Source organism: Bufo bufo, chromosome 3 (assembly GCF_905171765.1).
Source record: "Bufo bufo chromosome 3, aBufBuf1.1, whole genome shotgun sequence".
NCBI classification, from domain to species: Eukaryota; Metazoa; Chordata; class Amphibia; order Anura; family Bufonidae; genus Bufo; species Bufo bufo.
Genome location: NC_053391.1, coordinates 656,782,593 through 656,794,669, shown reverse-complemented (window position 1 = coordinate 656,794,669; position 12,077 = coordinate 656,782,593). Strand labels below are relative to the sequence as shown.

General features: G+C 45.4%; 1 protein-coding gene across 1 annotated transcript in view; it reads right to left on the bottom strand.

Annotated features, from left to right (window-relative positions):
• The window catches only part of TRPC6 (transient receptor potential cation channel subfamily C member 6), a 226,089-nt gene extending 217,731 nt beyond the window's left edge, over positions 1 to 8,358 (bottom strand). Inside the window, exon 1 of the mRNA XM_040426299.1 lies at positions 8,155 to 8,358. Within this exon, the coding sequence (XP_040282233.1) occupies positions 8,155 to 8,294 (140 nt within the window). The 5' untranslated portion in view covers positions 8,295 to 8,358. The remainder of the gene's footprint in view (positions 1 to 8,154) is intronic.
• Positions 8,359 to 12,077: the final 3,719 nt, after the last annotated feature.

The following is a 12,077-nucleotide window of genomic DNA, read 5'->3' as shown; positions in this document are numbered from 1 at the left end:
ACTAGATAATTGCATTAATGATAAATAGAACAGGTGTTCCTAATAATTCTTTAGGTGAGTGTATATGCTGTGAACTGTGAATAGTAATGCTTTCTAGTGCAATGTTTTTTTTTTTTTCTAGTGTAATGCTTTAGTTTAAATGTCAGTTCTTGTTCCTCTGTCCATGGCATCTAGGATTGCTCCAAACAACATTTCATTGTATTGTACAGTGACAATAAAGGCATCTTATCTTATCTAGAGGGATAACACATCATGACATCACAGAACAAGCATATTTCCCACAAAAAGGTCATGATGTGCACACTATGACATCACAACACAAAAGAGAAAAACATAATGATGTCATCATGCTCAGATAATGAACACATGGTGTCACAATACAAGGACAATGCACATAGTGATGTCATAATAGTGGCATAATTCACACAGTGATGTTATCATACAGTCAGTACTGGAATCATACAGTGATGTCACATTAACGCACATCATGATATTGCACACAAAAAAGACATGATCTACATGCGTCGAGCCCCTGAGGAGCCAGTGCAGAGGATCGGAGTGGTAGTGACCCTGATGAGATGCTGTGTCACAGAGTATTCCTTCAGACTGTCAGTCTCTCGGGTTCAGTGCAGTGAAAAGGTGGTGAAAGGATCAGGCAGACATAGAAGAACATGAAATGTTTTTCTATACTGAGTGCAAAGGATGAGTTACAGTACATCCAACTGTCATCTGTACAAGGTGCAATGTCTCTATCCCCAGATGATGAAGTATAGTGGCAGGCAAGATGGCAGACAGTAGCACTCTAGAGTAGTCCTTTTCTCTCTTCTTATTTCCCTTTGCTAACAGCAATAAGCTGGCATTTGTGGCTTCCCTGAACTGTGGTGACGGGTGTCTTAACTTGTTATCCCCTCACCTGCATCGGATTCTGTATAGCTGTAGTGTTGATCACTCAGTTGTCTGTGAAAGCTGCAGCTTGCAGATCTTCTGGGACCTTGCAGTCTCCCTGGAGTAGTGGTCAAAACAGAACAGCTGTTTTCGTAGTCCCAAAGACCCTTGGAGCGGGAGGAGAAGGTTGTTCACCCTCACTTCAGGCTTGCTAAGCTAACTCTGAAACTCTCTAGAGCTCCCCCTCGTGGCAGGAAGTCGGACCAGCCCACTCCTACCAAGAGGGAAGGGATGAAATTATAGGTTCCATTCCTAATGCCAACCATACCTTATCATTGAAGCATACAGCAGATAGATAATATGACATACAATATCTAATAAACAATTGCAGATACCCCGTTTGGGGTATTTTATGCACACTATGATGTCACAGCACAGGAGAGAAAATGTTACCATGCTTGTATAATGAACACATGATGGATAATGCATAAAGCAATGCCTCTTGACATGGCTGCATCTTATGTCTGAGAGGAGATGGGCCCCCTTAGTTGTTGGGCCCCACAATAGTTGCTACACCTAAGATGCACAGGGCACCATGTCCTTCTCACAACCAGTCGTTGTCTCTTTAGTACCTGCCACAGAGAGATTTGGCCATGATGGGAGGCTTAGCATACACGAGTATAAAAAAACATACAATTCCCATGGAAAATTGAATTTTGGTACTGCCCCTACAAGGGAAGTCGCTACTATTAACATCTGTCTAGACCGATTGCCATAGAACAGGGATCAGCCACCTCCTGCTCTCCACAACTTCTATTGAAGTTATTAAAAACAGTCAAACATGTTTGCATGCTGGTCATTGCAGTTTCCCAGCAGCTGGATTGCCGAAAGTTGTTGATCCCTTCTATAGAAGATAGGGGCTCATGTAGGTCAATGGTTAGCACCTTGCTATAGGTTTGAATCTGACCAAGGGCAACATCTGCTTGGAGTAGAATCTAGGTTGTAAGCCCCACTGCAGACAGTGAGTAATGATAATGTCAGCAAAGTACTGCGAATATGTTGGTGCTAGAAAAGATCAAGTTTCCCCCCATCAATCTGGACCTCATAATGAGAAAGTGAAAATTTTGGAAATGTTTGCAAATTTATTAAAAAGGAAAAACTAATTTAGCACGGACATTCAGACCCTTTGCTACGACACTTGAAATTTAGCTCTGGGGGCCTCTGATTTCTCTTGATCATCTTTGAGATGTTTCTATACCTTGACTGGAGTCTACCCGTGGTAAATTCAGTTGATTGGACATGCTTTGGAAAGTCACAGCCGTGTGTATAAGGTCTTACAGCTCTAAATGCATATCAGAGCACAAACGAAGCCACGAGGAGGAAAGAGCTGCCTGTAGAGCTCAGAGACAGGATTTTGAGGAAGCACAGATCTGGAGAAGGGTACAAACAAATTTATGCTGCACTGAAAGTTCTCAAGAACACAGTGGCCTCCACAATTCTTAAATGGAAGAAGACTAAAACATCCAGGACTCTTCCTAAAGCTGGCTACCTTGGTAAAAGAGATTATCAAGAACCCAATGGTCACTCTGGCTGAGCTCCAAAGATTCTTTGTGCAAATGGGAGAAACTTCCAAAAGGTAAACAATCACTGCAGCACTCTACCAATCTGGACTTTATGGCTGAGTGGACAGAAAGAAGCCTCTTGTCAGTAAAAGACACCTAGAGTTGCAAAAAAAGCACCTAAAGGACTCTCAGACTGCAAGAAACAAGATTCTCTGGTCTGATGAAACCAAGATTGAACTTTTTGGCCTCAATTCTAAGCGTTATGTTTGGAGGAAAGTCGACACTGCTCATCACCTGCCCAACACCATCCAGACAGTGAAGCATGGTGGTGGCAGCGGTATGCTGTTGGAGTGTTTTTTAGTGGTTGGGACAGGGAGACTGGTAAGGGTAGAGGAAAAGCTGAATTGAGAAAATTACAGAGATATCTTAATGAAAACCTGACAAGAGAGTGGTCTGGAACTCAGACTGGGCCAAAGGTTCATCATCCAACAAGACAATAACCCTAAGCACACAGCCAAGTCAACACAGTAGTGGCTTATGGACAACTCTGTTAATGTCCTTGATTGGCTCAGCCAGAGTCCTGACTTGAACCCAATGAAACATCACTAGAGAGACATAAAAATGGCTGTCCTTTAACGGTCCTCATTCAACCTGACAGAGCTTGGGAGGATCTGCAGAGAAGAATGTCCGAAAACCCCCAAATCCAGGTGTACAGACCTTGTGACATCATACCCAGTGGCATAACAATCATGGTCGCACCTGGGCCCGATAGGGGGAGGTCGATGCTGCTGCGATGAGCGCTCTGATGGGCCCCGGCATGAAGTAGAGCAGGCATGCTCAAGCTGCGTCCCTCCAGATGTTGTAAAACTACAACTCCCACAATGCCCTGCTGTAGGCTGATAGCTGTAGGCTGTTCGGGCATGCTGGGAGTTGTAGTTTTGCAACAGCTGGAGGGCCGCAGATTGAGCATGCCTGAAGTAGAGTGACAGTGCCAGGCCCCGTTACATGTGAGTGAAGACTAGGGGAAAATTACTGGGGGCACTATAGGGAGATTACTGGGGGCAGTGGAAGGACATTACTGGGGGCAGTGGAAGGACATTACTGGGGGCAGTGGAAGGACATTACTGGGGGCAGTGGAAGGACATTACTGGGGGCAGTGGAAGGACATTACTGTGGGCGCTATAGGGACATTACTGGGGGCAGTGGGGGACATTACTGGGGTCAGTATAGGATATTACTGGGGGCAGTGGAAGGACATTACTGGGGTCAGTATAGGACATTACTGTGGGCGCTATAGGGACATTATTGGGGGTAGTGGGGGGATATTATTATTACCAGTGACCAGGGGTGTAACGATCGTCGTCGCAGCAGCGCGTAAGACAACTACTGGGCCTAGCGGGAGGGGCCTGATCCAAAGTTTGCACTGGGGCCCATATAACTCTAGTTAAGCCACTGATCATACTCAAGAAGCCTGGAGCTTGTAATCACTGCCAATGGGGCTTCAACTAAGGCCTCTTGCACACGACCGTGTGTATTTTTCTGTATTTTGCGGTCCGTTTTTCACGGATCCATTGATCCTTTTTTTGTTTCCATGGTGTTTCCGTTCCGTATTTCTGCATAAACATCTCTGTATGGTTTCCGTATGCGATCCGTTTTTTGCGGATCGCAAACGGAAACATAGAATTTGTCATCATTACTGTAATGTCTGTAAACAGTAAACACCTGGGCAAAGTGGGCATGGATCTGCCAAATACGTATTTTTTGCGGACCCGTTGACTTGAATGGAGCAACGGAACGTTATTTGAAGGCAATAATAGGACAAGTTCTATCTTTTAGTGGAACGGATATAAGGGAACGGAATGCATGCGGAGTACATTCAGTTTTTTTTTTTGCGGAACCATTGAAATGAATGGTTCCGCATACGGACCGCAAACGGAACTCGCAAAAACTGAACGGAAACGGAAAAAATAAACGTTTGTGTGCAAGAGGCCTAAGTCATGAGTAAAGGGTCAGAATTCTTATGTCAATGCAAGATTTTTGGTTTTCCTTTTTAATAAATTTGCAAAGATTTCAAACATTCTGTTTTTACTTTCTGATTATGAGATATTTATAGGGTCAGATTTCACGCCTCCTGGTCCCTGGGGGCCCGTTCATTGCTGCCATTCCAGTTCTTACACCACTACTACTCACTGCAAATTGCCAGGGAAGAACAAGCCCGAGAATGGTGAGGATATTAGTAGCGAATCTCCTACTGCCCTAGAGGAAGAGCTTTGTGCTATACATTACTTACTCTTCGCCCTGATTTTATCTCCTGCATCTGTAGTATTGACAAATGGCGAATGCTTCAAAGTCCAAATCATTCCAGAGAACGACTTTCCACAACACCATATTCCACAGCCACATTGCCATGTACGGTAAAAATATATTTCCACACAATATATTCTGCAGATGTAGCAGAGCTGATTTTGTCATACAGTCGTGTTGCAATCAGAATGCACAAATAATCTAGATGTCAGAAATGATTAATTCAGTTCTGCTCTTATTTTCTCCCCAATTCTATGAAAACTTGAGAGATCTATAAGGGCTTAAATGTCTCAAAATGCTGTATCTTACAGACAAGGAAGCACAGTGCTGCCAATGTGACTTGGGCTCCACTAGTTAACTGATTTTAGGCAGTATCCCCCCCCCCCCCCCCCAAAAAAAAAACGTGTACTTTTTTCCCCCTGGAAACAGCGCCACTCTTGTTTTTGGGCCATATCTGGTATTGCAGCTCATCGACATATTAGTAAATTTGGATAAGGTGCAATACTGTTTATATCTCATAGACGAGCTGTTACTAGAAATAGATATTCCTAGATAACCCCATCACAACATGAAATGAGTGCAGAGATGGCAGCTGCACACAGAGAGTCAGTTGTCAGTGACTGTTTATTACCATCCCTGCCTTCCCCATCACTATATACACGTTGCTCAATGAGTGGCGTGTATACAGATCAGGAACAGCCATGACATTTCCTGGGATTGCCAGGTGACAGGTAACTGCAGGAGCTGCTGGGTCTTAGCACACCCAGATCAGCTCTGCAGTGCATGTCAGGAGGTTGTATTCCCCCTGCAGATTGGGCTAATATGTCAGCCCTATTTACAGGAGAAATCGTCAATAATTTTATTTTTTTTAATGCATGACTTTATGGGAGAGGGGAGCGAAAAGTGTAAAATAAATGAAAAAGGAAAAAACAAAAAATTAAATTAAATAAAAAGTATGTCATCACCAGCCTATACTGCAGCTTCTATTGCCACCGTGGCAGCTAAAAAAAACGTATGTACGGTAAACTAAATACAAAGACCATAACGGAAAGACGACGGAATTGAAAAGTGTATTTTATTTGCACTTTTTGCTACTTAAAAAAATAAGTAAAAACAAGCAAAAGAATGCAAAAATAAAAATAGCATAAAAATAAAGTGTGTCACAGAAAAAGATGGTTGTTATAAGCTGTCCCACTATTAGATTGGTGGGGGTCCTACAGCTGGGACTGCCACTGGTATGAGATCCCTGTACCGTGCAGAGACCCCTGAAATGAACGTAGCGGCAGGTCGCGCATGCGCAGTGCCTCTCCTTTTATCTCTGCTGGAGTCACAGAACTCGACTATTTCCGGAACTCCGTACAGATGAATGGAGCAGTAAGGTGCATGCCCAACCTGCCCCACATTTCAGGGGTTCCTGAGGGGTGTGACGTCTTTTTCTTGTGATTGGTGGGGGTCCCAACCGTCAGACCCCCATTAATCTAATAGTTATCACAACCAGAATACCCCTTTAAACGGAATCTGTCACCAGTGACCTCCCTACCCAACTGTTTGCATAGACACAAGGCTGTGGTTCACCTGATTAAAACGCAGTCTTTGGTGCAATGAGGGCGTCACCATTGCTCTTGTGGCACCCAAGCCCCACTCATTTCTGCAAGCAGACCCTCCCTCGCTGATTTACAGCTGCCTGGCCCTGTCAATCAAAACAGCCAGGGAGAAAAGGAGTGGAGCTTGGGTGAAACAAGAGCAACGGTGACGCCCTCATTGCACCAAAGACCTATTAAGAAAAACTATCATAACTCAGGAACGGAGCCTCGGATCAATAAAAGAAAAACTTTTAATCGGGTAAACCACAGCTATGTGTCTATGCAAACAGGTTGACTGGGAGGTCACCGGTGACAGATTTCTTTAAGGCTGCATGTACTAAAAACAAAAAATGTCTGTGGTCATGAAATGTTCCCGTCTTGAACTGGTTAATTTCCACTCCAGTCGTCTCATGCATCACCGCTTTCCATGCACCTGCCTGCTGACGTTTTCCTCTGTACAGTACAAGTTGTGTAATGGTGGTAGTATTCAGTTACATGGCTGCTGAAAAGAGTAGTACCTAGTCCAGTATTCACCAACCTGGTGAACAACTACAACTCCCAGAATGCCCTAACTTGTTTGGAAAGCCACAGGTTGGACACCGCAGACCTAGCCTGCAATATTCATAGGAATAGAAATAATACAGTAGACGGTTACATCCTCTGCGGGTTTGCCTCCACGTCTCCATGCCTAAAGAGCGGACTTTGCTGCAGGTTCAGTGCAGATCTCACCGCTCTACATACGCCTTTGCACTGATTTTTTTTTCCACGGCCCGTGGATGAGATTTGTTAAAGGGGTATTCCGGCTGTTAGAAATGATCCCCTATCCACAGGACAGGGCATATAGCTATCAGATCAGTGGGAGTCTTACGGCTGGAACCCCTAGCAATCACGAGAGCGGAGACCCCCATCCACCTCGGAGCCCCTAGAAATGACGGTCAGCCGTGGAAATAGCCGAGCGCCGTACTCTGCCGTCTCCGGAAGTCCCGTAGAGACGGATGGAGCGGCAGTATCGGCAGTGAGCATGCTCGGCCGTTCATTTCAGAGGGCTCCGAGGGGTACAGGATCCCTGGTATTCCGGTGGACCACAGCATAGGGGATTAACTATTAGATCGCTGGAGGTCCTACTGCCGGCGATCTAATAGTTAATCCTTTATGCTGTGGTCCACCGGAATACCCGTTTTAAAATCTCATCTGCTTTGCTGCAAATGTGTCCCCCTGCGGAGTCTCTACCTGCAAATCCAGCCGGAAAATGGGCAGCTATATAAGAACCGGATATACAACGTGTTACATGCACAGAGTTCTGATTCAACAAGTCCCAGATACGGAGATCACTAGCAGGCTACGTTCACGCCGCCCACAGAGGGGTCATTTGAAGTGATCCCCCCCCCCCCAGACGTGTGCCTGTACATTTGCATACGTCTGCCTTGCACTCCCATACCATGCATTGTTTTCTGCATACAGATGTATGACAAAGCGCGGTCGGGTGTCACGGTCACATACACAGTCCTTATCCACCCTTAGCTTGAGTGCGGTGACAAATACACTGTGCAAATGATATTACACAGTCCGTCCCACCTGCCATCCCATTCTTTTAGGCTCGTCAGATGGCCCGTGAACAATTCTCCTACAGGCTCCAAATCCTAAAGCACGCTCCCGTTCGTCACACAATAGTATTAGCCTTATTGATTGATTGTGCTACCCCAGGGCAGGATCAATGGCAACAAGTCACCTGGGGTCACATCATGTCACATCACATCACGCATCTCCAGGCAGAAGCTGCTGAGAGTTGAAGTTCTACAAAGGCTACCTTAGGTACTTACATGTGATAATAGCCATAGTGACGAGAAGACTTGTCAGCCCCATCCTCCGCCTCCATAAGCAGGTAGTCCTGGCTGTCATTTCTGGCGGCTGTGATGGGACAGTTGTTATTCCTTGTCACATGAGGCTCACAGTGGCTCATGGTAATTCCAGAAATTCTCTTGGAAAGCTCTTCTCCCCAGCACAGGCATGCAATTAGACAAGGCAACTCAAGAGATGCTTCTTGTGTCCTGAGACACAGGCAATTTCTGCTCCTTCACAAGCCCCTTGCATGCTTTTTATTCCCTGCTATCTGGTCCCCCCAGCTGCAGCTTCTGACTTTCTGTCTTCATGCGCCCTCTAGTGGCAGTGAGTAGAAGGCAGGATTTTTTGCAGCTGCTCATGATTGTTTTTCCTCGTGTTGTCCCTAAACACATTTTCATTTCCCCCCCCCCAATTTGCAACACGATTGGAAAGATAAACTTTAATCAACAGGCAGCCATAACTGATCAATTCTGAACAAATTGCGACTGAGCCAATGTTCTATATGGAGATGAATTTGCATTAGGCTCATTGCACACGACCGTATGGTTTGCGGCCCGTTTTTCACTGAACCGTTGTTCCATTTTTTTGTTTCCGTTGCGTTTCTGTTCCGTTTTTCCGTATGCCATATACAGTATACAGTAATTACATAGAAGAAATTGAGCTGGGCATAAAATTTTCAATAGATGGTTCCGCAAAAACGGAACGGATACGGAAGACATGCGGATGCATTTCCGTATGTGTTCCGTTTGTTTGTTTTTTCGGACCTATTGACTTGAATGGAGCCCAGGAACGTGATTTGTGGGCAATAATAGGATATGTTCTATCTTTCAACAGAACGGAAAAACGGAAATATGGAAACGGAATGCATACGGAGTACATTCCGTTTTTTTTTTGCGGAACCATTGAAATGAATGGTTCCGTATACGGAACATATACAGAACGCAAAAAACGGCCCGTAAACGGAAGAAAAAAAAACATTCATGTGCATGAGGCCTTAGGGTGGCGTTAGGGTTAGGGTCCATTCACACATCCGCAATTTGCGGACCCATTCACTTTCAATGGGGCTGGAACGGATGCAAATCCGCATTTTCGGGATCCGCATCCGTTTTTTTTCGGGGATCCGCAAATCCGTTCCTGAAAAAAATAGAACATGTCCTATTCTTGTCCGCAATTGCGGACCAGAAAAGGCATTTTCTATTATAGTGTCTGTGATGTGCGGTCCGAAAATTGCGGATCGCACATTGCAGGTGTCCGTGTTTTTCGCGGATCCGCAAAACACTTACAGACGTGTGAATGGACCCTTATGCTCACACATGTTGGATCTGCTTAGTGCAAATCCAACTATTTACTAGCAGAGCCACAGCAGAAATCCAAGGGCGCTTTCACACGTGGCAGATTTTCTCGCAGAAATTTCTGTGGCTGAAAATCAGTGCCATTTATTTGGGGTTATTTTAGCAGCAAGCACGTTTATTTCTGCAAGCAGAAGAATGAATCTGATTTTGAGTGGTAGAGAATGACTGCAACAAAATCTGCCATGTATGAAGGCACCCCGAAGCTGACACTTAGATTTATATCACGGATGTGCAGGAGGATGGGAGTGGTAGTGGCTCTGGCTGTTCCAATCAATCCCAGTGGCTTTTCTCAAACCGTTGCTTCCTAGGACCGCGCAGTGATAGGAGGGTGCACATGTAGTACCCCAAACCTGGGGGTCTCTGCAATTGTTTGTTGTGCATTGTAAAGTTATGTTAATGCCCTGTACACCAGCAGGGGAGGTATAGTTAGCAGGAACCGGGTTAATCACCCCGATCCTCCCTTTTTGGCAGGTGTGGGCTGGTCCTAGTTCCTGTCAGGAGGGAGAGTTCAAGCCCGGAGAGATTGCAGATAGAAAGCACATTTTCCCCTCCCAGCGTCTGGGGTATCCCTTACACTTTAAGAGGTTTTTACGATATAAGTCCCTCTGATAGAGCTAGTTGTCGTAACGCCAGTTGCATTGAAGCAACGAGGACATGGAGTCCCCTTTAAGTATTGTGGTGTTGGTAACCAGATGTAGGATTGCCAGAGTGGTGTAAGGGTTGCCTAAAGTGTGCCTTGGGTGTGGCTTTAGCACTTGTCATGGTGCTCCTACCTGGAAATCCTTGGATCCCAGACGTGGTTGTCCGAAGCCGTGCTAAAAGGGTTGATTAACATGGATGATGAAGGAATAATTGAGTCCAGACTTTTATTAACGTTGAACACAGCTTTACTTGGCATAAACTTGCATCAAGGAACAATCTTCCAACTTTATCTTGGTCATCAGCAGGTTTAGGCTTAACTTCTGGCAGGCAAACACAATAGGCTCTGCTATATCTGTCCTCATTCAGCTCTGGCTATGTTGGCTGGATTAATTAGAAACGTTTCCTCTTCTGCTGGAACTTAGCTTTCTGTAGTCTGTGTCTCGCTGTAATACTAGGAAAACTTCTTCCTGGCTTTAAGCTTACTTAACTTGGCTTTAGGCAATGCAAGCACAGGAGGGGACATGCAACCATTTAGAACTCACAGACAGGGCCTGTCCAGCAGGGACAATGCCAGCTGCTTTCCCTTACAGGGGGTAAGCTAGACTCTGCACAACCTGTCCCCAAGGAGGGGAAGGCTAGACTGACCTTTACTAACTAAACTCCTCCCGCTCTAGAGAGGGATGGAATGCAACTAGAAGGTTCCTCTCTGGGGAAACAAGCTCTGCCAAGATTACCGCCATCTGCTGGTGAACCAGGCACATTACACTTAAACAGTTGCAAAATCAGGAAATACATACGCATAATGCAGGACATGGAAATAAATATATGAGCTGACACAGGATGCACCGTTGAAGATAGTGAGGACTAGACAAAGGTGGTAATGCCACTCTGGGGTATTACACATGCGAGAGCTCCAAGTCCAAGAACCCTTAACCAGTTAATTTAGCAGAATCCAAAAGCCTGGTTTCCAAAAAGCTACAGCGTACAAAGTCATCAGAGTGACAAGCAATCTCAACTTTAAAGACACTGCTGCAGGTGAGGAAATACAGATCGAACACCCATCACCTAGCTAACATCCAGGCTAGTCTAGCTCCAGGCCTTTTTTATAAAGTGGACACCCATACCCACAAGTACCTGCAAGTGCCACTTAATTGCCATCTAACAAGCCGCCATACCTCATAATCTGGTGACAGGAACTGCACCTTTTACCTACTATTGCTGGATGTACTACAAGTAAAATTTTGTAGTAAGTAAAGAGAGACTTTTATACTTTTACTTCTGGTCTGCTTCTTCAAACCACTTTTGCACAGCACCATTCCGAGTGAGCAACATCTCATTTGGGCCACTACTACCCCCATCTTCTGCACTAGCTCCTCTGGGGTTTGCTGCACACCCTGATGTTGGTGCAGTGAGCCTCTGTGGGAGGTGGTGTAGAGGATGGGAGTGTTAGTGGCACTGATGTAGTGTTGTAGTGTCACGGTGTCCCACTGCTCCCTAGGGTTTGATGCAGTCAAAAAGGTGGTGATGAAACCAGGCAGAGATAGTTGAACAAATAATGTCTTCGTTTACTGAGTGCAAAAATTGATATCAACACATTCATAAGCAGTTCGTACAAAATTCCCTTTCTCTCCTCCCACATGATGGGGTATAGTGGCTGACAATGCGGCAAAGATGACACTAAGAAACTTGCTAGCTGATACTGTCTCTCTCTGGATTACTTTCCCTACAGCAGGCATGGCCAACCTGCGGCTCCCCAGCTGTTGTAAAACTACAATTACCACCATGCCCTCCTGTAGGCTGATAGCTATAGGCAGTATGGGCATGCTGGGAGTTGTAGTTTTGCAACAGCTGGAGAGCCGCAGGTTGACCATCCCTGCCCTACAGCTTGAGGTCTCATGCACACAGCG